At 46.8% G+C, this 25,700-nt stretch overlaps 1 protein-coding gene across 7 annotated transcripts in view; it reads left to right on the forward strand.

Moving 5' to 3' along the window:
* The window catches only part of LOC148436343 (cadherin EGF LAG seven-pass G-type receptor 2-like), a 383,494-nt gene that overhangs the window by 235,475 nt on the left and 122,319 nt on the right, over positions 1-25,700 (forward strand). For all 7 annotated transcript variants that reach the window (XM_088465025.1, XM_088465024.1, XM_088465023.1 and 4 more), the window contains exon 25: positions 18,150-18,350. In XM_088465025.1, coding sequence (XP_088321151.1) covers positions 18,150-18,350 — 201 coding nt within the window. The remainder of the gene's footprint in view (positions 1-18,149; positions 18,351-25,700) is intronic.

Below are 25,700 nucleotides of genomic sequence, written 5' to 3' on the forward strand. Positions count from 1 at the left end.
AACAGGCAAGGAGGAACCCGAAGTCGGGCGGCTCTCGTAGAGGTCTCTTGGATCCTGGTATGGGCGGAGCGCAATCTTCCGGCCATATCAGCGGTCTTCATCCCGGGAGTGCTAAATTGGGAGGCGGACTTTCTAAGTCGCCAGGACGTTCATCCGGGGGAATGGTCCCTGCACCCGGACGTCTTTCAACTGCTGGTGGACAGATGGGGTCTTCCAGAGATCGACCTCATGGCTTCCCGGCACAACAACAAGTTGCCGGTGTACAGGGCCCGCACAAGAGACGAAGGGGCGTCTCTGGTGGATGCTCTGTCCGTCCGGTGGACGTTCCGGTTCGCATACCTGTTTCCTCCGATTTCCTTTCTTCCACGGGTAATCCGGAAATTCAAACAGGAAGGAGGGACGCTCCTGTTGATAGCTCCTGCGTGGCCCAGACGGCACTGGTTCTCAGACCTTCAGGGTCTGTCCGTGGACAGTCCTCTGCGGTTGCCGCTACGACCGGACCTTCTGTCGCAGGGTCCTTGTCTTCACCCGGACCTGACTCGGCTGTCTTTGACGGCGTGGCTGTTGAGACAGCCATGCTGAGGTCCAGGGGGTTTTCCAGCTCTGTGGTGCGTACCATGTTACGAGCTCGGAAACCGTCTTCCGCAAGGATATACCATTGCGTGTGGCATACGTTCTTCCAGTGGTGTCGACCGAGAGGTTATGCACCGCGGGAGTTTCGTCTGTCTCGGATACTCGCCTTCCTACAAGCGGGACTAGATCATGGGCTTCACCTTGCTTCTTTGAAGGTACAGGTTTCGGCCCTGTCTGTCTGGTTTCACCGTAAGGGTTGGCCTGCTTCAAAGCAAACTTTGGCAGCCTGGATCCGTATGGCTATTTCTGAAGCTTATCTTCATGAAGGTCTGCCGGTTCCTCCTTCTGTGAAGGCTCATTCCACTAGGTCTGTGGGTCCTTCGTGGGCTGCTCGACGTGGTGCCTCTGCAGTCCAGATCTGCAAGGCTGCTACGTGGTCCTCTGTCCATACCTTCGTGAGGTATTACAGGTTTGACACCTTCGCCTCTCAGGATGCTTCCTTCGGGCGGCGGATTCTCCTTTCAGCACAGGAGCGTCCCCACCCTTAAAGGATACTGCTTTGGGACATCCCCAAGGTATCCTGTGGATACCCTATGGACCCTGAAGTAGAAAATATGAGATATGGTAAGAACTTACCCTTGTTATCTCTATTTCTACGAAGTCCATAGGGTTCCACAGGACTCCCGCCCTGTCGCACCTGTGCTGCAGATGGGCTTTGCTCTGGTCACCGGTTTTTCCATCTCCCTCTGGTGAGAATGTGATTCTTGTGTGTGTCCGGATCTTTTTTCCCTCTCTTCCTTCTCCTCCTCCGGCCTATGGCTTGGTAACTAACTGAGGTGCCTTGGCTCGGGGGCTGGGTATAGGAGGGGGACCCTAGTGCATCCTGGGAGGCTGAAAGCTTAACTCTATGGTGCCCGATGACTGACGTCACACCTATACCCCAAGGTATCCTGTGGAACCCTATGGACTTCGTAGAAATAGAGATAACAAGGGTAAGTTCTTACCATATCTCATATTTTTCCTACATATCCTCAATTGTTTAATTTGGTGTGTGGGGATTTCTGTGACTCTCAGGATGTCCAGAAATAAAACTACGAAGGAGGTGGGGGCTACAGTTTTGCACACCTGTAAGAAATGTGTTAATGTAATTTCTCCTCAGGATCCGGCGCAGGATCCAGTCAGGAACCGGCTTGGGCATCCAGGTTAACACAGGTCATGTCGCATTTTGTAGATCAGATGGCAGTCCAAGTGCCCACTGTCCCTGCCGCTGTGCCTTATCTTCCCATGGCAGAGCCACCTTGGATGCAATTATTTGCTCAGCCAGTCCAGGGATCAGATCAGATGTCCGCATCTTTTCAGCCAATGCTAGATAAAGATAGGGCTCCAAGACAGCACACGAGAGTTCTACATCTTTATCTGGGGGAGGTTCACAATTGTCTTCAGATGGCGAAGCGACTGCTTTCATTACCTCTGACATTGACACGTCTTTGGTGCCAGAGGCTATGTCCCAGTAGACGTAGAGGCTCTTGTCAGAGCAGTAATGTTCATTCTTCTCGTGGACGACTCTGAGCAACCTCCCAGATCCAAGGCCTCTGTATTTAAGAGGCAGAAGAAGACAGTAACAGAATTTCTGTCTTCCGCACAACTAGACCTTCTGGCGGAGGCATGGACTCATCGTAATAGACGCTTTCAAGTTTCCAAGTGCATTTCTACCTTTTACCCGCTCCCAACAGCAGATAGGGCTAAGTGGGAGTCTCCTCCCCCTGTGGATGCCCATATTTCTCATCTTATTAGATTGTCCCTCCTTCCTATCCCTAAGTCCATTTATGTTAATGCAGGTGCTCTGGCTCAATCTTGCATTGGCTTGGGTGGCTAAATCTGTCGGCCGCTGGGCAGACGCTTTAGAGGATCTGCTCACCTCAGGCATTCACAGGGGAGACCTGGTGTCCTTGGTTGGACATGTTAGAAAGGCAGCTTCTTATCTTTCTTATCTTTCCAAAGCAGCCATAGATTCACTGATTTTTACTACTAAGGTATCTGTTTCTGCAATTGCAGCCAGAACAGCACTCTGGTTGCACACCTGGAGAGCTGACACAGAATCTAGGAATGCTCTGGAAGCCCTCCCCTATTCAGGGGACGTTCTGTTCGGTCTCCGAAATTGGACAAGATAGTGGCCACTCTGGCAGTGACTAAGTCTGTTTTCTTACTCAGTTGCCACTCCCAGACCTAGGACTTCAGTCTATCGCTCCTTTAGTCCACAGGGTAAAGTTAGAGGTCAGCCATTTCCCAGAAGCCAGGGTTCAGTCCCCAAAAGCTCCAAACCCAGAGGTAAGCAACCTTGGTCCACTAGATATCCGGCTGCCAAGCTAGCGGATAAGCTTGCCGCATGATGGGGCAGGCCTCCTCCTGGGGGACCTCGGGGTGGGAAGCCGGCTCCTACGCTTTTGGCAGTGTGGATGCAGACCACGACAGACACTTGGGTCAACGGTGTCGTTTCTCAGGGTGTACGTGTGTTTTTGGAAGCATCTGCCTTCCTGGTTCCTTTCCACTGGCCTTCCGACACAGCCAGGAAAGAATTTGTCTGGATTTAGGCCTCTGGCTCTCGTCCTTGAAGGTCCAGGTTTCGGCCTTGTCTGTTCTCTTCCAAAGGCAGATAGCACTGCTCTCGTACTTGTGTACATTTTTCCAGGGAGTTCTCCATGTTCAGCCATGTCTTCTGGCGTTCTGTGCTCACTGCAGCTCAGGAGCGTTCCCGCCCATAGGGGACAGCTTTGGCGTGGAGGAAGTCGTAAATTACTTATGTTGCTTACCTGTTAAGTCTCTTTCTTAGATTCCATAGGGGGCACAGGGTGCCCACCCTGACGCACCTGCCTGCCGGGGTCTGTTTCCTTGGTGATCTGTCCGGCTGTACTTTCCATGGTTTGTATGGTTCTGTGTGTGTGCCGGACTTCCTTCTCCTTCTCCTCCTCTGCCTCGCTCCTGCAGTGGGCTCGCAAACTAAACTGAGGTCTAGTGGCTGGGGGTGGTGTATAGAAGAGAAGAGCCTGGGCTTCTGGGTATTTTCAATTAACTATTTGGTGTCCAGACTCTTCTCTCCAGGCTATACCCATTGTCATCCCTGTGTATGCAACATATGTCTCAATATCTCTAGTGAGCAGTTGTTAGACAAAATTTTAATTGATTATAAAATGTTAGGATTACCCTGTCCCTAGCGTACAAGTGCACAGAAAATCATATGCCGTGATGCATTCACACATTTGCCGCATCGGCAGCAAAGGCGAAACAGGACACATCTGTATAGATACAGATCTGAGCAGAAGCGCTATGTGTGTCAGATGTGCAAACCAAGATAAGGACGAGAGCGGAGATTGTTTGAGAATAGAGAACAATAGCAGAGTGGATAGATTCACATAGAATAGTGAGATATGGAGATGAGTTTCACTATTGGGTTGTCCCCAAAAAAATAACTGCAATGTCTCTGACATGTATTTGAGGATCAATCTTATTTGTCTCCAGCTGTGCCCCCAGCCAGAATAGACTGTGTGGGGTAAATTTACTAAAGTGAGAGTTTTCAGAAGTGAGTTTTAGAAGTGATGTTGCCCATAGCAACCAATCAGATTCTAGCTATTATCTGCTAGAAGGTGCTAGTTAAATGTTAAGTAGAATCTGATTGGTTGCTATGGGCAACATCACTTCTAAAACTCACTTCTAAAAACTCACTTTAGTAAATTTACCCCTGTGTGTTATATTCTGTAAGTCTGTGTATTTTATAATTTTGTAACTACTGATTGTACGCCTTTTTGTAAATAAACTGTTTCTTAGGGGTAAATTTACTAAAGTGAGAGTTTTTAGATGTGAGTTTTAAAAGTGATGTTGCCCGTAGCAACCAATCAGATTCTAGCTGTTATCTTCTATAAAGTGCTAGTTAAATGGTAAATAGAATCTGATTGGTTGCTATGGGCAACATCACTTTTAAAACTCGCTTCTAAAAACTCTCACTTTCTTCTTCAGGGTCCATAGGCTCCACAGGGAGACCTTGGGGTGTAGGTTGACTCTGGATCCCGGGCACCACGCAGTTAAAGCTTTAGCTCCCATGATGCACTGGACCATCATCCCTGTACCCCGCCCCCTAGCCAGAAGCACCTTACGTTGGTGCCTGGCCGGAGTCGGGTCACTGTTTATGCAGGGGGGCTGCTTAGCAGCACCAAAGCTTATTTCTTTTATGATTGAAAAGGTAGGGACTCCGCACAGAAAACAATAGTAATGTACTACTTATGTTGAACCAACATTAACTAATATTCTTTTATGATTTGATAGTTTTATTCTCCACTTCAGAGTGCGCAGCTGCAGACTGTCCAAAGGACGTCTGCGCTGCTGCTCCGTCATCCCGCCGGCTCCGTGCCGCCAGTACCGATCTGGGGATCCCGGCGGGACCCGGGGTCTATGCTAGCCAGGCGGGGGGGAGACATCCCAGACTGCAACCGGACTCACGGGGACAAGTAAGGCGGTGACCCGCGTATTAGTCTTGCCTCCGGTCTCAGGGGACAGACCGGAGGCGCTGAACATGGAAGCAGTCCTTCCATACCCTGCACTCCACTTTCTGGTGCGGGAACCAGCGTCCCTGGGGTTAATCGTCAGTCAGGGGAGACAGCCTTCCCTCTCCTCCTGCGGCCACTACCCCTCTGAGGTCTCCAGCGGCCATTTTCTTGGATGGTACATCGCAGATCTCCCAGGATAGCACGTGGTCCAGTCCCCCTGCATACCTCTCACTTGTGTTAGTGTATGCAACGCTTTAGCCTTCCCAGACACTAAATCTGAGCATTTGAATGTAGTGCCATTTCATTTTGCAGTATATTTTCTGCATGATATGTGACTAATGCTAGCACTGTCTTTTTCTCCTAACTGTCAGTATATATCTATACCTTTCCTCTAATTCTGAATACGGAATCGGTATGAAATACCCAGCAGCGGCAGCCCGACATCAGCAGAGTTCCGTGCAGCGGAAGCCCGACAGCGCTGGAAATCCCGATCGTGGATAGGTAAGTATTGTCTAACCTAACCCCCCTAACCCTAACCCTCCTTAGGGGTGCCTAACCCTAACCTCCCCCCCAAGTGCCTATCCCTAATCCCCCCTCTAAGTGCCTAACCCTAACCACCCCCTTCCCCGGGGTGCCTAACCCTAACCCTCCCTCCCCCTAGCCTAACCCTCCCGGGGGGTTGCTTAATACTAAGTCCCCCCCGGAACCCTAAACCTAACCCTCCCCCCCCCCCGCGGCTGTTCGCTCGTGGCGCCCGGCATCACTACGATCGGGATGCCGGCCGCCGGGCTCCCGGCATCGGGGAAATGCCGGGCGTCTACATCTAGACGTCCGGCATTTCAACCTTGCCGGGATATGACAGTCGGGAAGCCGGCTGCCGGGATTTAGGCAGTCGGTTTCCCGATTGCATACTCTGAATACAGGTGTAGTCAAGGTGGTTCGTTTACCTCACATACAGTGCATCCGGAAAGTATTCACAGCACTTCACTTTTTTGTTATGTTACAGCCTTATTCCAAAATGGAATAAATTAATTTTTGTCCTCAAAATTCTACACACAATACCCCATAATGACAATATGTAAAAAGTTTTATTGAGTTTTTTGCAAATTTAATAATTAAATATAAAAAACTAAGAAATCACATGTACATAAGTATTCACAGCCTTTGCTCAACACTTTGTTGATGCACGTTTGGCAGCAATTACAGCCTCAAGTCTTTTTGAATATGATGCCACAAGCTTGGCACACCTATCTTTGGGTAGTTTCGCCCATTCCTCTTTGCAGCACCTCTCAAGCTCCATCAGGTTGGATGGGAAGCGTCGGTGCACAGCCATTTTCAAATCTCTCCAGAGATGTTCAATCGGATTCAAGTCTGGGCTCTGGCTGGGCCACTCAAGGACATTCACAGAGTTGTCCTAAAGCCACTCCATTGATATCTTGGCTGTGTGCTTAAGGTCGTTGTCCTGCTGAAAGATGAACCGTCGCACCAGGCTGATGTCAAGAGCGCTCTGGAACAGGTTTTCATCCAGGATGTCTATGTAGATTGCTCCATTCATCTTTCCCTCTATCCTGACTAGTCTCCCAGTTCCTGCCGCTGAAAAACATCCCCACAGCATGATGCTGCCACCACCATTCTTCACTGTAGGGATGGTATTGGCCTGGTGATGAGCGGTGCTGTTTTCCTCCAAACATAACGCCTGGCATTCACACCAAAGAGTTCAATCTTTGTCTCATCAGACCATAGAATTTTGTTTCTCATGGTCAGAGTCCTTCAGGTGCATTTTGGCAAACTCCAGGCGGGCTGCCATGTGCTTTTTACTAAGTAGTGGCTTCCGTCTGGCCACTCTACCATACACACCTGATTGGTGGATTGCTGCAGAGATAGTTGTACTTCTGGAAGCTTCTCCTCTCTCCACAGGGGAAAATGCTGTAGCTCTGACAGAGTGACCATCGGGTTCTTGGTCACCTCCCTGACTAGGGCCCTTTTCCCCCGATCGCTCAGTTTAGATGGCCAGCTAACTCTAGGAAGGGTCCTGGTGGTTCCGAACTTCTTCCATTTACGGATGATGGAGGCCACTGTGCTCATTGGGACCTTCAAAGCAGCAGATATTTTTCTGTACCCTTCCCCAGATTTGTGCCTCAAGACAATCCTGTCTCAGATTCTCAAATCTCAAAAAACCTTTTTACATGTCATTATGGGGTATTGTGTGTAGAATTTTGAGGACAAAAATGTATTTATTTAATTTTGGAATAAGGCTGTAACATAACAAAATGTGGAAAAAGTGAAGCGCTGTGTTGACTTTCTGGATGCACTGTATATAAAAGATAATATTTGTGAGGTCTGTCACATACTATCGTGTGCTGCACTGTACCATATTTAGGAAACTGGTTCCTGCAGCCTACTCAAGTGTCAGACATGACCAGTGTGTTGCATGCTTAGGTGGTGGGCTCCTGCAGTTTATCCATACTATCACCTTAACATACAGGTGTATTCAGGGGTTTACCTGTACCTCACATTTATAGAACTAAGGGCCTGATTCAGAGCTGAACGCTCTGACCAGAGCGCTCGCTCTGAATCAGGGCCCTCCTCCCTGAAAATGGAGCGGCCTCCTGGCCGCTCGCATAGCTGTGGGTGACCACCCACAGCATATGCGAGCGTCCATGATGATGGTCGCGATGGTCTTGACCATCGGGCTTGCGACGGAGACCCTGCTGCCGCAAGCCCTGGAGTGATTTTGGCTCTATCAGAGCCAAAATCACTCCCACTGACATCACTAGTGATGTCAGTGGGGCCGGCTTCAGACGGTAGGCATTCCCATGGGAACGCCTCTGTCTGGCAGGCACGCCCACCAAAGGGGGCGTGCTGTCAATCAACATCGAAATAGATGTACTCTCTATAAGGGGCTGTTGCTCGTCCAACCATGGCTATTGCTTGGGTGGCTAAAGATATAGAGAGCTGGGCTGATGTACTTGACGTCACTTTTCCCTCAATAGCTTCTAGTGATCAGATGTCTTTGGTTGCTCACATTCAAGATGCAGCTTCCTATATTAGAAGCAACATTGGATGCAGTCTCCTAACCTCCAGAGCGGCTGCGACTGTATCTGCCCGCCATACCCTGTGGCTGCGCTCATGGAAGGCGGATGCGGATTCTAAGAAAGGCCTTGAAGAATTACCCTATAATGGGGAGATCTTGTTTGGCACTGACCTTGACAAGATTGTAACAACGTTGGCGTCATCAAAAACGGCATTTCTGCCTTAAGATACTTCTACTACAAGACCTCGGACTACATCTTTTAAGTCCTTTTGTCCGCAAGGAAAGCCTAAAGGCCAGTCCTTTCCTAGGCAGTCTGCCTCCACAAGGGCTGCCAAACTCAGGACCAAGCAGACTGGGAACACCAGACGCCCGGCTTCTAAACCCGAGGTTAAACCCTCAGCCTGATGGGACAGGCCTCCATCTGGGGAGGCCGACTTCTTCAGTTCACCCAGTGCTGGTGTCAAACCACCACGGATGCTTAGGTAAGAGAAGTGGTCTCTCACAGGTACGCCCTCTCATTTCTCAGACGGCCTCCCCACCAGTTTTCTACACAGGCCCTCCTTCAGACCCGAACAAGGCCTTACAAATCCAGAAAGCTATACAGTCCTTGCTACAAGCAGGGGTAATTATGCCAGTCCCACTATTTCAGCTAGGGACTGGTTTCTTTCTGGTTCAGAGGGCAAATGGGTCTCATTGGCCTATCGTCACTCTCAATTCCCTGAACAAATTCCTAAAGGTGCCAAGGTTCAGGATGGAAACCCTACCCTAGGGTATCTGATTGCTGCTGTATCTGGATGACCTCCTGCTCTTAGCAGGATCCCCAGAGGTGCTTCAAAGATATCTACAGATAACCATTGCTTTACTTCACAAGCACGGATGGTTTATCAACTGGAAAAAGTTCTCCCTGAATCCTCACAGAGAATGATTCATCTGGGAGCCCTGCTGGATTCTCAGGATCAGAGAATCTTTCTGAACTCAGGTGGTGGGCTCCTGCAGTTTATCCATACTATCACCTTAACATACAGGTGTATTCAGGGGTTTACCTGTACCTCACATTTATAGAACTAAGGGCCTGATTCAGAGCTGAACGCTCTGACCAGAGCGCTCGCTCTGAATCAGGGCCCTCCTCCCTGAAAATGGAGCTGCCTCCTGGCCGCTCGCATAGCTGTGGGTGACCACCCACAGCATATGCGAGCGTCCATGATGATGGTCGCGATGGTCTTGACCATCGCGACCATCGGGCTTGCGACGGAGACCCTGCTGCCGCAAGCCCTGGAGTGATTTTGGCTCTATCAGAGCCAAAATCACTCCCACTGACATCACTAGTGATGTCAGTGGGGCCGGCTTCAGACAGTAGGCATTCCCATGGGAATGCCTCCGTCTGGCAGGCACGCCCACCAAAGGGGGCGTGCTGTCAATCAACATCGACACAACGCCCCCTTTGGTGCGAGACCCGGAGCGATGGAGAGCCCATCGCTCGCCGGGTCTCGCGCATGCGTACGACGGAGCTCCCTCTGTCATGCGCATGTGCAGTGGGGGAACATTGACCCGCTTGCGAGCGTCCTGCCGCTCACGAGCGGGTCTGAATGACCCCCTAAGTATTTGTGAGGTTATGTAACATACATTCGTTGCATTGTTCCATATTCGGGCAGTGTGCTCCTGCTGCTTACCCAGGCATAAGACAGGACCAGTATATTGCATTCCTACTAGTATCCTACATACATGGTGGTTCCATTATACCCAGTGCCATATTGTGTGTCTTTACTCTGCAGCTATGTCTAGCAAAGGCAAGAGTATCAACAGGCATCTTCCCCAATACTGCTATCTTGCAAGTTATAAATTGCAGACTTAAGTGAGGAGAGTTTGATTAGGGTTGGCTCAGGTACTGGCCACCATTACGGACTGCCTAGCGGATCCGGCTGTAATTACCCCTTTGGGGTTATCACAACATGCCGTAATCCCCCCTTTGGGGTTGCCACAACAGGTTCAGGCAATACAGATACCTCCTGTACCTACAGGGTAGAGGTACTCTCTAACTCAGTGCAGAGTCTGGTGGCTACATCTAATGCCTTTCACACCATGTTGCAAGGCAAGAAATCCCTACCTAGTAAAAGCTTTACACGTTTTGTGTTATCGTCACAGTTCATGCACAGTAGATGCTCATCTCTATAACCCGACTCCCTTCCGGAGGAGGAAGAGAGTCAGTCAAAAATAATATTCCTGCAGTGGTGCGAGCCATCTGATCCATCTTATTAATAGAAGATGATGAGCCAGGCGCTAAATCCAAACACCTTCTGTTTAAACGACAGAAAGTAGTTTCAGCAGGATTCCCTCTATAGAGTCAACTAGATGAACACATGGCTGCAACCTGGCAATCGCAGACCTCATGTTACCATTTTTCTGCGGCTCAGTGGGCAATATGGGGATCACACCCTGCGGTGGGTTCCCATATTACGCGATTAATTACAAGCACTACGTTGCCTATTCCGATAGTTACTTCCTTAAAGTATCCTAAGGATAGGAAGATGGAAGCTTGCCTGAAATAGATGTACTCTCTATAAGGGGCTGTTGCTCGTCCAACCATGGCTATTGCTTGGGTGGCTAAAGATATAGAGAGCTGGGCTGATGTACTTGACGTCACTTTTCCCTCAGAAGCTTCTAGTGATCAGATGTCTTTGGTTGCTCACATTCAAGATGCAGCTTCCTATATTAGAAGCAACATTGGATGCAGTCTCCTAACCTCCAGAGCGGCTGCGACTGTATCTGCCCGCCATACCCTGTGGCTGCGCTCATGGAAGGCGGATGCGGATTCTAAGAAAGGCCTTGAAGAATTACCCTATAATGGGGAGATCTTGTTTGGCACTGACCTTGACAAGATTGTAACAACGTTGGCGTCATCAAAAACGGCATTTCTGCCTTAAGATACTTCTACTACAAGACCTCGGACTACATCTTTTAAGTCCTTTTGTCCGCAAGGAAAGCCTAAAGGCCAGTCCTTTCCTAGGCAGTCTGCCTCCACAAGGGCTGCCAAACTCAGGACCAAGCAGACTGGGAACACCAGACGCCCGGCTTCTAAACCCGAGGTTAAACCCTCAGCCTGATGGGACAGGCCTCCATCTGGGGAGGCCGACTTCTTCAGTTCACCCAGTGCTGGTGTCAAGCCACCACGGGTGCTTAGGTAAGAGAAGTGGTCTCTCACAGGTACGCCCTCTCATTTCTCAGACGGCCTCCCCACCAGTTTTCTACACAGGCCCTCCTTCAGACCCGAACAAGGCCTTACAAATCCAGAAAGCTATACAGTCCTTGCTACAAGCAGGGGTAATTATGCCAGTCCCACTATTTCAGCTAGGGACTGGTTTCTTTCTGGTTCAGAAGGCAAATGGGTCTCATTGGCCTATCGTCACTCTCAATTCCCTGAACAAATTCCTAAAGGTGCCAAGGTTCAGGATGGAAACCCTACCCTAGGGTATCTGATTGCTGCTGTATCTGGATGACCTCCTGCTCTTAGCAGGATCCCCAGAGGTGCTTCAAAGATATCTACAGATAACCATTGCTTTACTTCACAAGCACGGATGGTTTATCAACTGGAAAAAGTTCTCCCTGAATCCTCACAGAGAATGATTCATCTGGGAGCCCTGCTGGATTCTCAGGATCAGAGAATCTTTCTGAACTCAGGTGGTGGGCTCCTGCAGTTTATCCATACTATCACCTTAACATACAGGTGTATTCAGGGGTTTACCTGTACCTCACATTTATAGAACTAAGGGCCTGATTCAGAGCTGAACGCTCTGACCAGAGCGCTCGCTCTGAATCAGGGCCCTCCTCCCTGAAAATGGAGCTGCCTCCTGGCCGCTCGCATAGCTGTGGGTGACCACCCACAGCATATGCGAGCGTCCATGATGATGGTCGCGATGGTCTTGACCATCGCGACCATCGGGCTTGCGACGGAGACCCTGCTGCCGCAAGCCCTGGAGTGATTTTGGCTCTATCAGAGCCAAAATCACTCCCACTGACATCACTAGTGATGTCAGTGGGGCCGGCTTCAGACGGTAGGCATTCCCATGGGAATGCCTCCGTCTGGCAGGCACGCCCACCAAAGGGGGCGTGCTGTCAATCAACATCGACACAACGCCCCCTTTGGTGCGAGACCCGAAGCGATGGAGAGCCCATCGCTCGCCGGGTCTTGCGCATGCGCACGACGGAGCTCCCTCTGTCATGCGCATGTGCAGTGGGGGAACATTGACCCGCTTGCGAGCGTCCTGCCGCTCACGAGCGGGTCTGAATGACCCCCTAAGTATTTGTGAGGTTATGTAACATACATTCGTTGCATTGTTCCATATTCGGGCAGTGTGCTCCTGCTGCTTACCCAGGCATAAGACAGGACCAGTATATTGCATTCCTACTAGTATCCTACATACATGGTGGTTCCATTATACCCAGTGCCATATTGTGTGTCTTTACTCTGCAGCTATGTCTAGCAAAGGCAAGAGTATCAACAGGCATCTTCCCCAATACTGCTATCTTGCAAGTTATAAATTGCAGACTTAAGTGAGGAGAGTTTGATTAGGGTTGGCTCAGGTACTGGCCACCATTACGGACTGCCTAGCGGATCCGGCTGTAATTACCCCTTTGGGGTTATCACAACATGCCGTAATCCCCCCTTTGGGGTTGCCACAACAGGTTCAGGCAATACAGATACCTCCTGTACCTACAGGGTAGAGGTACTCTCTAACTCAGTGCAGAGTCTGGTGGCTACATCTAATGCCTTTCACACCATGTTGCAAGGCAAGAAATCCCTACCTAGTAAAAGCTTTACACGTTTTGTGTTATCGTCACAGTTCATGCACAGTAGATGCTCATCTCTATAACCCGACTCCCTTCCGGAGGAGGAAGAGAGTCAGTCAAAAATAATATTCCTGCAGTGGTGCGAGCCATCTGATCCATCTTATTAATAGAAGATGATGAGCCAGGCGCTAAATCCAAACACCTTCTGTTTAAACGACAGAAAGTAGTTTCAGCAGGATTCCCTCTATAGAGTCAACTAGATGAACACATGGCTGCAACCTGGCAATCGCAGACCTCATGTTACCATTTTTCTGCGGCTCAGTGGGCAATATGGGGATCACACCCTGCGGTGGGTTCCCATATTACGCGATTAATTACAAGCACTACGTTGCCTATTCCGATAGTTACTTCCTTAAAGTATCCTAAGGATAGGAAGATGGAAGCTTGCCTGAAATAGATGTACTCTCTATAAGGGGCTGTTGCTCGTCCAACCATGGCTATTGCTTGGGTGGCTAAAGATATAGAGAGCTGGGCTGATGTACTTGACGTCACTTTTCCCTCAGAAGCTTCTAGTGATCAGATGTCTTTGGTTGCTCACATTCAAGATGCAGCTTCCTATATTAGAAGCAACATTGGATGCAGTCTCCTAACCTCCAGAGCGGCTGCGACTGTATCTGCCCGCCATACCCTGTGGCTGCGCTCATGGAAGGCGGATGCGGATTCTAAGAAAGGCCTTGAAGAATTACCCTATAATGGGGAGATCTTGTTTGGCACTGACCTTGACAAGATTGTAACAACGTTGGCGTCATCAAAAACGGCATTTCTGCCTTAAGATACTTCTACTACAAGACCTCGGACTACATCTTTTAAGTCCTTTTGTCCGCAAGGAAAGCCTAAAGGCCAGTCCTTTCCTAGGCAGTCTGCCTCCACAAGGGCTGCCAAACTCAGGACCAAGCAGACTGGGAACACCAGACGCCCGGCTTCTAAACCCGAGGTTAAACCCTCAGCCTGATGGGACAGGCCTCCATCTAGGGAGGCCGACTTCTTCAGTTCACCCAGTGCTGGTGTCAAACCACCACGGATGCTTAGGTAAGAGAAGTGGTCTCTCACAGGTACGCCCTCTCATTTCTCAGACGGCCTCCCCACCAGTTTTCTACACAGGCCCTCCTTCAGACCCGAACAAGGCCTTACAAATCCAGAAAGCTATACAGTCCTTGCTACAAGCAGGGGTAATTATGCCAGTCCCACTATTTCAGCTAAGGACTGGTTTCTTTCTGGTTCAGAAGGCAAATGGGTCTCATTGGCCTATCGTCACTCTCAATTCCCTGAACAAATTCCTAAAGGTGCCAAGGTTCAGGATGGAAACCCTACCCTAGGGTATCTGATTGCTGCTGTATCTGGATGACCTCCTGCTCTTAGTAGGATCCCCAGAGGTGCTTCAAAGATATCTACAGATAACCATTGCTTTACTTCACAAGCACGGATGGTTTATCAACTGGAAAAAGTTCTCCCTGAATCCTCACAGAGAATGATTCATCTGGGAGCCCTGCTGGATTCTCAGGATCAGAGAATCTTTCTGAACTCAGACCAGATCTCCACACTTCAACTACAAGTGTGCAGATGTCTCCACAGTCGCTGAGTGTCGATCCATTCAGCAATGCAGGTTCTGGGATCCTTGGTGTCTACCTTCAATAGGGTAGAATATGCTCCGTTCCATTCCAGGCTGATCCTCTGCAAGTGGAACGGGTTACCCCATCGGATCAAGGCTCAGACAATGGTGCTCTCTCCGGAGGTGCGTCGGTCTCTATCTCGGTGGCTTCAGACATCTCATCTAACCAAGGGTCACCCCTTTTGGATCCCGTACTGGGTAATCCTAACATCGGACACCAGTCTCCGGGGCTGGGGCGCAGTGGCCGGTCTGCACTCCTTTCATGGCCGTTGGACATCAGTCTAATCAACCCTGCCAATCAACTCAACAAATTGGAACTTCGAGCTGTCTATAGGGCCCTCAAACCGGTCTAGCACATACTTAACGGAAAACCTGTACAGGTTCAGTCCCACAATGCCACAATAGTGGCTTACATCATTCATCAAGGAGGCACTCGAAGTCGGGCAGTAATGACAGAAGTGTCACACATTCTGACATGGGCCGAGGTCACCTCCCGGCCATCTCTGCAGTGTTCATTCCAGAAGTTCTCAGTTGGGAAGTAGACTTCCTCAGCCATCACAACATGCATCCTGGATCCTGGGGAATGGTCTCTTCCCCAAGAGGTGTTTCAACTCCTAATGAGCAGATGTCCTGGCATTCCTTCCAGCTGGTTTAGGTTTAGCCGCCTGGCCTCGCTGAAAGTACAGGTCTCTGAACTGTCAGTATGGTTCCATCGTAAAATTACTCCACTTCCAGATATCCAGACCTCCTTCATAGTGTTCCCTGGATTCAACCTCCCTTTGACCCCGTAGGGGCTCCTTGGTTTATGGCAGTGGTTCTTCGGGCCCTCCAGGGGCCTCCATTTGAACCACTAGGTTCAATAGATCTTAAGTGGTTTACAGCTTTGACTCTCTTTCTTATGGCGTTTTACATCTGCCAGGAGAGTGTCAGAATTTGGGGCGCTCTCTTGTTGCTCCCCCTTCTGGATATTTCACATGGATAGGGATGTGCATCGCTCTCTCCCTGAGTTCCTTCCTAAAGTGGTTTCTAGTTTCCACATTAATATGTAATTTATAGTTCCGGCCTTTCAGTCACCAGACCTCTCGGTAGGTGAGGCCTCATTGGATGTAGTAGCAACAGACTGTGATAGTAAGTTCAAATATAGTTTTACTTAATAAGTGCTTAGAAATCGTACAGTTTAGTTGCAGACATAAACTTCAACTAAACTGTACGATTTTTAAGCACTTAAGTAAAACTATATTTGTACTTACTATCACAGTCTGTTGCTATTATCCCATCATTCTATGGTTGCAAACCATATATACAAAAGGTTTAGCGCTGAATGTTCTATTCGTTGTGTGCATATTTAAAAGGAGGAATTCAGCAGCTCACCAAAACCAATAGATCGCCCAGTGCGCTGTGTTTATCCATTTTTCAACTCATTGGATGTAGTATCCACACTCAGGATTTATGTGCACAGTACACTTCACAGTACACAGTACACTTCGGAAACCAGACTCCTTGTTTGTGCTCTATGAATTTCATAGAAGGATGGCCAGCCTATAAGAAAACATTAGCTAGATGGCTTCGTATGACTATCTCAGAGGCTTACACACAGGCAGGCATGCCTGTTCAGGCTTCTGTTAATGCTCATTCTACTTTGTCTGTGAGCCCCTCATGGGCGGCTCGCCATGGCGCCTCTGCTGTCCAGCTTTGTAAGGCGGCCACGTGGTCTTCTATCAAGACCTTTCTAAGGTTCTATGTATTGGATACCTTTGCCTCTCAGGATGCTTCCTTTGGGCACCAGATTCTCCTCTCAGTGCAGGAGCGTGCCCACCCTTAAAAGGACTGCTTTGGGACATCCATGAGATCTCCCTGTGGAGCCTATGGACCATGAAGAAGAAAATGAGAGTTATGGTAAGAACTTACCTTTGTTAACTCTTTCTTCGAAGTCCATAGGGCCCACAGGGCACCCGCCCTGACGCACCTGGCTTCATATGGGCGATATGGCTGGTCACCGGTTTCCCGTCTCCTCCTATGTGAGTATGGGTCTTGAGTGTTGCAGTCTTCTCTCTCTTTTCCTCCTCCGGCCTTTGGCTACATACTAACTGAGGTGCCTCTGGCTCGGGGGCGGGGCATAAGGAGGATGGTCCAGTGCATCCTGGGAGCTAAAGCATTAACTGCGTGGTGCCCGGGATCCAGACCCAAACTACACCCCCAGGTCTCCCTGTAGACCCTATGGACTTCGAAGAAAGAGAATTAACAAAGGTAAGTTCTTACCATAACTCTTATTTTAATAAATTTACCCCTTAGTCTCTTTCATATATGTTCTAGAATATAGTCTTTGAAGAATCTATTGAAGTAATGAAGACTAATAGTGCTAAAGATGTGTCCTCATACACTATTGCATTGGTCGCATAAAATAGTCCCTCTCAGCACACCAGTTCCCGTTCGACTCAGCTGTACTGAGTGTCTTTTTCATTCAAAATGTGCATTTTATTTGCATAAATAAAACAACCAGAAGCGACAAAACTATATTGCTAGTGTACAGTAACCACTGGGACTTGCAGTGCACTACTTGTGTTGGAGCGTCTCAGGCCCTAATTCAGAGATGGACGCTCTGACAGAGCGCTCGCTCTGAATCAGGACCGTCCCTTCTCCTTTTTGGAGCAGCCTCCTGGCCGCTCGCATAGCTGTGGGTGACCACCCACAGCTATAGCAAGTGGCCAAAATGATGGTCGCGATGGTCAAGACCATCGCGACCATCGGGCTTGCGACGAGACCCTGCGGTAGGGTCTCGCAGCCGCAAGCCCTGGAGTGCTTTTGGCTCTTTCAGAGCCAAAAGCACTCCCACTGACATCACTAGTGATGTCAGTGGGGCCGGCCCCAGAGGGTAGGCGTTCCTATGGGAACGCCTCCGTCTGGGCAGCCACGCCCCCGGCACGCCCACCAAAGGGGGCGTGCTGTCAATCACCATCTTCAGCACGGCCCCTTTGGTGCGAGACCCGTAACGCCGGCTTGGCCGTCGTTATTCGGGTCTCGCGCTTGCGCACGACTGAGCCGCCTCCGTCGTGCATATGCGCACTTGGGCAACATCGACCCGCTTGCAAGTGCTGCGCTAGCGAGCGGGTCTGAATCAGGCCCTCAGTTGTGCTGGACTTAACATCAGATGTTAGGTATATAAGAATGCATCTGTAGTTTGTGTCACAAAGGCTGCACAATTGTATTAAAGGGATTTGGGGACCTGTGGCTCCTTTTTCTGCAGATGGTGGCAGATTATTGGGTTATAAATACATACTTAGAGGAGTCTGTTGTATAACGGGCAGAGGGATAAACAATTAACTGTGAGTATAATATTAAACTTTGGCCTTGCTACATCAGGACTTGAGGATCTGCATGACCGCAGTCTTGACCCTATATTTTATATGTCCATGTTATAAGGTTAGTGGACCCTAACATATTTCATGTGACACTGAAATAATTGCTTAAAAATTGTTTTAATCAGCCATACTCTGTTGTAGCACTGACTCTTTATTTTACTCTTAACTTTCTCTTCCCCTTTTTTTTTCAGAATGGAGAGGTGCTCCCTCTACGTATTATTACATACTCCTGTATATGGGTGACATTAGGCTTTCTGCTTCTCTCTTTGCTTTTCCTGTCTATACCACGTTCATTACATTCAAATCAACACAGCATCAACCGGAATCTGCTGCTCGCCCTTCTTGTGTCTCAGCTCAGCTTCCTGCTGGGAATCAATCAGGCTGATATGCAGGTATGGGCTGTATGTGTTTAACATAAAACTGAATATATGGATGAGTGATGAACACACAGATGGCTGAGGCTACAACTTCAGTACCTTGCAAAAGTATTCACTCCCCTTTGCATTTTTCATGTTTTGTTGCCTCACAACCCGGAATTAAAATGGTTTGTTTGAAGATGTGCATCATTTCATTCACAGAACATGCCTACAACTGTGAAGTTGTGTTTTTTTAATTATATTGTGAATCAAACAACATTTAGGATAACATAACAGATATCTTCAGCGTGCATAACTATTCACCCCCCTAAAGTCAGTACTTTGTCGAGCCACCTTTTGTGGCAATTATAGCTGCAAGTCGCTTTGGATAAGTCTCTATGAGATTGCCACATCTTGCCCCTGGGATTTTTGCTCATTCCTCAAGGCAAAACTGCTCCAGCACCTTCATGTTGGATGGTTTCCGCTTGTGAACAGCAATCTTCAAGTCTGACCACAGATTCTCAATTGGATTGAGATCTGGGCTTTGGCTAGGCCATTCCAACACATTTCCCCTTAACCACTTGAGTGTTGTTTTAGCAGTATGCTTCGGGTCATTGTCTTGCTGGAAGGTGAACCTCCATCCCAGTCTCAAATCACAGGCAGACTGAAACAGGTTTTGCTCAAGAATATCCCTGTATTTAGCACCATCCATCTTTCCCTCGACTCGAATCAGTTTCCCAGTCCCTGCTGCTGAAAAACATCCCCACAGCATGATGCTGCCACCACCATGTTCACTGTGGGGATGGTGTTCTTGGGGTGATGGGATGTGTTGGGTTTGCGCCAGACATAGTGTTTTCCTTGGTGGCCGAAAAGTTAAATTTTAGTCTCATCTGACCAGAGCACCTTCCTCCATACATTTGGGGAGTTGCCCACATGCCTTTTGGCAAACTCAAATTGTGTCTTCTTATTTTTATCACTTAAACTGCATACAGGGGCAGAAGTATGGGAGACAATGGAGGCGCCTGCCGCCGGACGCACTGAAGGGGCACCTCCTCTATCACCCACAGTATATTCACCCCATTTAGGGCTGTAAATATGGGGGATAGGGGAGCACTAAATGATAACTTGCCTCCGTGCATCTGGGATGAACTTACGGCACTGGCTGCATACACACACATTGATTTTGTTACCAACTATTTTCTGAATGATTTTCTGTCAGATTATCTGTCAGATTTTTTAAAGTGTAATGAATGATTTTTTTGAACTACAATTGATTTTTGCATATTCCCTTAATAAAAATCATTCAGTTGGTCAGTCTGACTGAACTACAAACTACAGACTACAAACATGAACGCGCATGAACGATAATTGTTCATCGTTTTAACTCTGAAAGTGAACGATTTTTACAACGATTGAACGTTAAACGATATTGTTAACGATAATTGTTCAAAAAATCGTTGTGTGTGTGTATGCACCTTAAGTAATGGCTTTTTTCTGGCCACTATTCCATAAAGCCCAGCTTATTGTGGTCACATGCACAGATACACCAGTCTCTGCTGTGGAACTCTGCAGCTCCTTCAGGGTTACCTTTGGTCTCTGTGCTGCCTTTTTGATTAATGCCTCCTTGCACGGTCTGTGAGTTTTGGTGGATTTGTTGTGGTACCATGTTCTTTCCATTTGATGATGATGGATTTGATGGTGGTCCGGGGGATCATCAAAGATTTGGATATTTTTTTATAACCCAACCCAGAATTGTATTTCTCAACAACTTTGTCCCTGACTTGTTTGGAGAGCTCCTTGGTCTTCATGGTGTGATGCCTCTTGCTTAGTGGTGTTGCAGCCTCTGGGGCCTTTCAGAAAAGGTGTGTTTATACTGACATATCATGTGACACTTAGACTTCACACAGGTGGACTTCATTTCACTAATTATATGACTTCTGAAGGTAATTGGTTGCACCAGAACTTTTGAGGGGCTTCATAGGAAAGGGGGTAATTACATATGCACATGCCAATTTTCAGAAGTTTATTTATAAAAATTCTTTTTTATATATATTTTTCTCATTTCACTTCACCATATTAGACTATTTTGTGCATATCCATCACGTAAAATTCAGATAAAAAAAAGTACGGGTTGTAATGTAACAAACAAGGTGAAAAGCCAAGGGGGGTGAACACTTTTGCAAGGCATTGTATGTTGTTCAAATATAAACCTGGCACATAATTTTACTTCTAACAATAACAACAAACTATAAAAGCAACTGCATGTTGCCCATTGAGTGCCACGTGTCCCATGTCATTTAGAGGGATGGCTAGTACAAACTCATAAGGATGAGGGTGACACCATAGTGCATCTTCTGCTTTATGTGACCAGCTGGAACCTTCACTTACAGTAGTACATTTAGGCTGTATCAAACCTCAGGGTTGCTGTAGCTAATTCCCAAGTGTGAAATAAGTCCACAGTAGTAACCATTAGACCTGGTTTTTGACAGTTCAGAAACATGGCACATGGTACTGCAAAGGAAGGTATAACTACACATTTTCAACAGTAAGACATACCAGGTTGGTAACAAATCAGAAATATAGTACAGAATGTTAAGGCAAGTTGAGTGGTTAAGTACATACAAGAGGTCAGTGAAAGCAGCAGATAGTATGGTCAAAGTTCATGTAGAATGGTAAAAGTTAAATCAGAATACAGTAAGGAATAATCAATTATGTTAATCACTATAGTGAAATATGACACTCTTAGTACCAATTTACTATAATGGCAATGCTTTATAAAAAGATGCTGGCTTATACATGGAATAAGGTCACATGAAACAATGCTGATAATTCTGAATGCACAGGTGTCTTTTAAAAAAATTAAAATGAAATTCAATGTGTATATGTGTAGCTTTCCTCAAGGTAGATAATCAAATTTCATACCATGAAAGACAAAAGATTATGTAGAATATCTGGTGTACTACTTCACACACTATTTATTCCTAAAATACAATCACAATAAACATAGAATAAAAAAAATGGACCAATTGTCCTATTATCAATTCACTCAATGGTAAAAAATGAGTTGAAAAATAATGGTATCCACATATAATGTGGTAGGAGAATTACCAGAAGTTCTCTTGAAAAGGGTGTATAACAATATGGTGGAGGTCTCCGGAAACCTCATCCACAGTCCTAATCCAAGTCTCTCTCCAGGTATCTCTTGTCACACTCCACCAACGCGTTTCGGGAGACAACAGCTCCCTTCCTCAAGGTAGTGTGACTGATGCTCTAATGAATCCTCTTATATACCCTTCCAGGGATGAACTTCCGGGTCAAGGGGTCAAACAATACTAATCACTAAAACACAATATGAATCTAAAAAAAACAATATCCCTCACTGACAGCTGCTCAAAAAATGAGTCCCAATATGCTTCATCCTCTAATCCCATAATGAGAATGCGCGGTAGATGCATAAATCAGTAAAAACCACAGGCCGGAAGTGCGGCAGGAATCGCCAGACCGGAAGTTAGTCGGAGCTACTTCCGGCGAGTGCCCATATGTGTACTCGGAATCCAGTCCCCTTTGACTTCCTCTTTAAAAGTGGAACTCTTTTTCCTCCGGTCTCTGGCATCCTCCTCTGCCACAGACTCCCATTTTGGCTATGAAATTCAACCTCCTTTAAATGGAACGCACGCTGGATCTGCCATACTTCATGTTTCATCGGCCATCTTATAGGAGTTTTACAAAATCAGCTATCTTTAATAGGGTAGATCTATTTTTCATTAATTATTTTTCGTAGTCCCCTTCTTGTAGCGGGTCAATACCATATGTGATATAAATAAAAACATATTAATAAAACATCTTAATAAACATCATAAAATCTCATAAAAATGTTATAGAAAATATTCTGCTAGATATATGTTAAAAATATTCAACAGGGTTTAAGAAAGTAAAAAATTATACGGATCTCTAATACTGGTAAAAATATAACAAATACTATCAAGGCAGGCAAAATGGTCACCATAAAACCACACAAACGACCTTATTGAACTGAGGGCCTGATTCAGAGCTGCTCACTCTGACAGAGCACTCGCTCTGAATCAGGGCCGGGCTTTTTTTCTTTTTGGAGCAGCCTCTTGGCTGCTCGCATAGCTGTGGGTGACCACCCACAGGTATTGCGAGAGGCCAGGATTATGATCGCGATGGTCAAGACCATCGCGACCATCGGGCTTGCGAAAAGACCCTTGTGGTAGGGTCTCACCCATCGCAAGCCCCAGAGAGCTTTCGGCTCTAACAGAGCCGGAAGCTCTCCACTGACATCACTTGTGATGTCAGTGTGGCCGCCCCCAAATAGCAGGCGTTCTCTTGGGAACGCCTCCGTTTGGGCAGCCACCCCCAAAGCCCGCCCACCAAAGGGGGCGAGCTGTCACTCGACAGCTCGCCCCCTTTGGTGCGAGACCCGGAGCGACGGAGCACCCGTCGCTAGCCGGGTCTCGCACATGCACATGACGGAGCCGGCTCCATCGTGCGCATGCGCTGTGGGCCTCCATCGACTCAGTTGCGAGCACTCAGCGCTTGCGGCCGGGTCTGAATCAGACCCTGAATTCCTAAAATTAAGGGATATGCCCTTAAAACATAATAGTATAATATATCAAATAAAATGGAACAGGAGTAAAAAGATCTACAAAAATCACTTGAGCTCGAAGTCTAAATTCAAGCCTCTGGTGTCACGGCCAGGGTTTCTCGGCATGGTAGTCACCGGGTATTACCTGTGAGGTCGTTATGGCAGGGGGTCTCTGGCAGCAGTGCTGGTGTTTGGCAAGGGGCATTGGCTGCGTGTGGTTCTGTGTGGGCACATTGTCACTAGGCCTGGTAAGGTCTGGTGGTGTTTCCGTTCCGTTGGCATGGGCGCCACCATCTTGCCTGCGGCCATGTGATTCCAGCTGTCCAATCCTGGTAGGTCATGTGCTCATTCCAGCCAGTCACAGCGCGGCACTGAGTATTTAGGAAGGTCCAGAGCCTTCCTTCCTTTGCCAGTGCAATGTGTTTCTCAGCTGCGGCTGAGAGAGAGTACCTGTGCCTTACCTGCCTGCCTGTCTGATACGCTACTAGCCTGAACCTTGCCTGCTCCAACCTGCTGGATTTACCCTGCACCCTCCACATACCTTTTACCTGCCTGAGTACCTGAACCTGCTGTTCCCTGCACCTTGCCTCCCTTCACTCCCACCTGGACTTCATTTACCTCAGCCTGCATTTGATACAGCTCACCATACCTGCATTCGTTACAGCTCATCATTCCTGCATTCAGTTACAGCTCATCATACCTGCATTCAGTTACAGCTCATCATACCTGCATTCTGTTACAGCTCACCATATTTGTATACTGGACTGTTCCTGCCTGTTACTATCTGGACATTTCCCCATTAACCCCACTACAGTTATCAAGTGCACTTTAGTGCTATACCTGGACTTTTTCATTTGCCATTCCCATGTCTTCTAAGTCACTTATTAAAAACTCCACTTTTTCATTTAAGTCTGTTTCTGCTTCTATCACCACCCCGGGTCCACAACAAATTCAGAACCTCACATCTGGGAGATAATGTTTTCAGGTTGAATATCCAATTAATTTCTCTTTTCGCTAATCTCGTCTCCTCGTCCCTATTTTTCCATGTGTTCTTCACATTTTCTATCGCCATAAACTTTGTAATCCCTTTTGTTGAGCAGCAATGAACCTCCTTGAAATTATTGGAAAGGGAATGCGTGGTAGAGTCCCTTTTCTAATATTTCTAAGTTGCTCCCCAAGTCCTGTTTTTAAAGATCTACTTGTTCTTCCCATATATACCAGATGACAACTGCATTCTAAAGTATGACACGTGATAAAAGAATCGATTTTATGGGTCTATCCATTAATTATAAACTCTGTAAATTTAGTACATGGACTTTTTACTTCTTTACAAGCAAGTCAACTTCCACATCTAAAAAATCGTTTATTCATAATGGGATGTGTATTCACTGTCATTAGAGCACTCCTAGTTAATTTTCTCTTTAGGTTAGGAGCATTCCTGTAGATAAATGATGGATTTTTTGGGGTAATTTCTCTTAGAACAGGATCTCTAAGGAGAAGATGCCAGTGTTTTTTGACAATAAATACAACTTTTTTGTGATGTTTACTATATTCTGTAATAAATGCACAGTGGTATGATTTCTTCTGTAATTGGTTCGTTCCTTCTTCTTTAGGTTAAATAAGGGATATTCTATCCTTTTTCAGAACTTCTTGTTTACATTTATTAAGCATTGTTTTATTATAACCTTTTTCCCCCAATCTTCTTTCCATGATTTAAATCTGTTCTACACAAACCTTACTACAATTTTGCTTCAATCTTAGGAATTGACTCTTTGGAACGCTGTGGAGCCAATTCCTATGATGCTGACTAGTATTATCGATGAAATTATTCGAATCAGTCGGTTTGCTGAAACATTTAGTTTCTAATTTATTCCCATCTACATAAATTGTGAGGTCTAGAAAATTAATTTCTGTTTGACTAGACTGAAAACTTAAATGCACGTTAAAGTCATTGTTTTTCAGATCATCACAAAATTTGTTCAAACTTTCCTTTGTATCATCCCAAGTGAAGATGATGTCATCAATATAACAGAACCAAAATTGACATGACATCATCTACACTTGGGATAATACAAAGGAAAGTTTGAACAATTTTCATGTCTGTGTCTAGTCAAACTGAAATTTGACTAGGATGAAGCATATTGGGACTCATTTTTTGAGCGCCGGTCAGTGAGGGATATTGGTTTTTTTAGATTCATATTGTGTTTTAGTGATTAGTATTGTTTGACCCCTTGACCCGGAAGTTCATCCCCTGAAGGGTATATAAGAGGATTCATTAGAGCATCAGTCACACTACCTTGAGGAAGGGAGCTGTTGTCTCCCGAAACGCGTTGGTGGAGTGTGACAGAGATACCTGGAGAGAGACTTGGATTAGGACTGTGGGAGAGAACTTCTGGTAATTCTCCTACCACATTATATGTGGATACCATTATTTTTCAACTCATTTGTTACCATTGAGTGAATTGATAATAGGACAATTGGTCCATTTTTTTTTATTCTATGTTTATTGTGATTGTATTTTATGAAAGTGTGTAAAGTAGTACACCAGATTTTCTACATAATCTTTTGTCTTTCATGGTATGAAATTCGATTATCTACCTTGAGGAAAGCTACACATATACACACTGAATGTGTGAAGTAATAAGGAAAGTATTTAATTTTCATTTTTTTAAAAGACACCAGCGCATTCAGAATTATCAGCATTGTTTCATGTGATTATAATTTGTTGATAGTAAAAGGCACTATCGTGTGATTTTTTCAGTCTGCTGCTATTAAGGTGT

Source organism: Taudactylus pleione, unplaced genomic scaffold, assembly GCF_031769625.1.
Source record: "Taudactylus pleione unplaced genomic scaffold, aTauple2 ptg001800l, whole genome shotgun sequence".
NCBI lineage: Eukaryota > Metazoa > Chordata > Amphibia > Anura > Myobatrachidae > Taudactylus > Taudactylus pleione.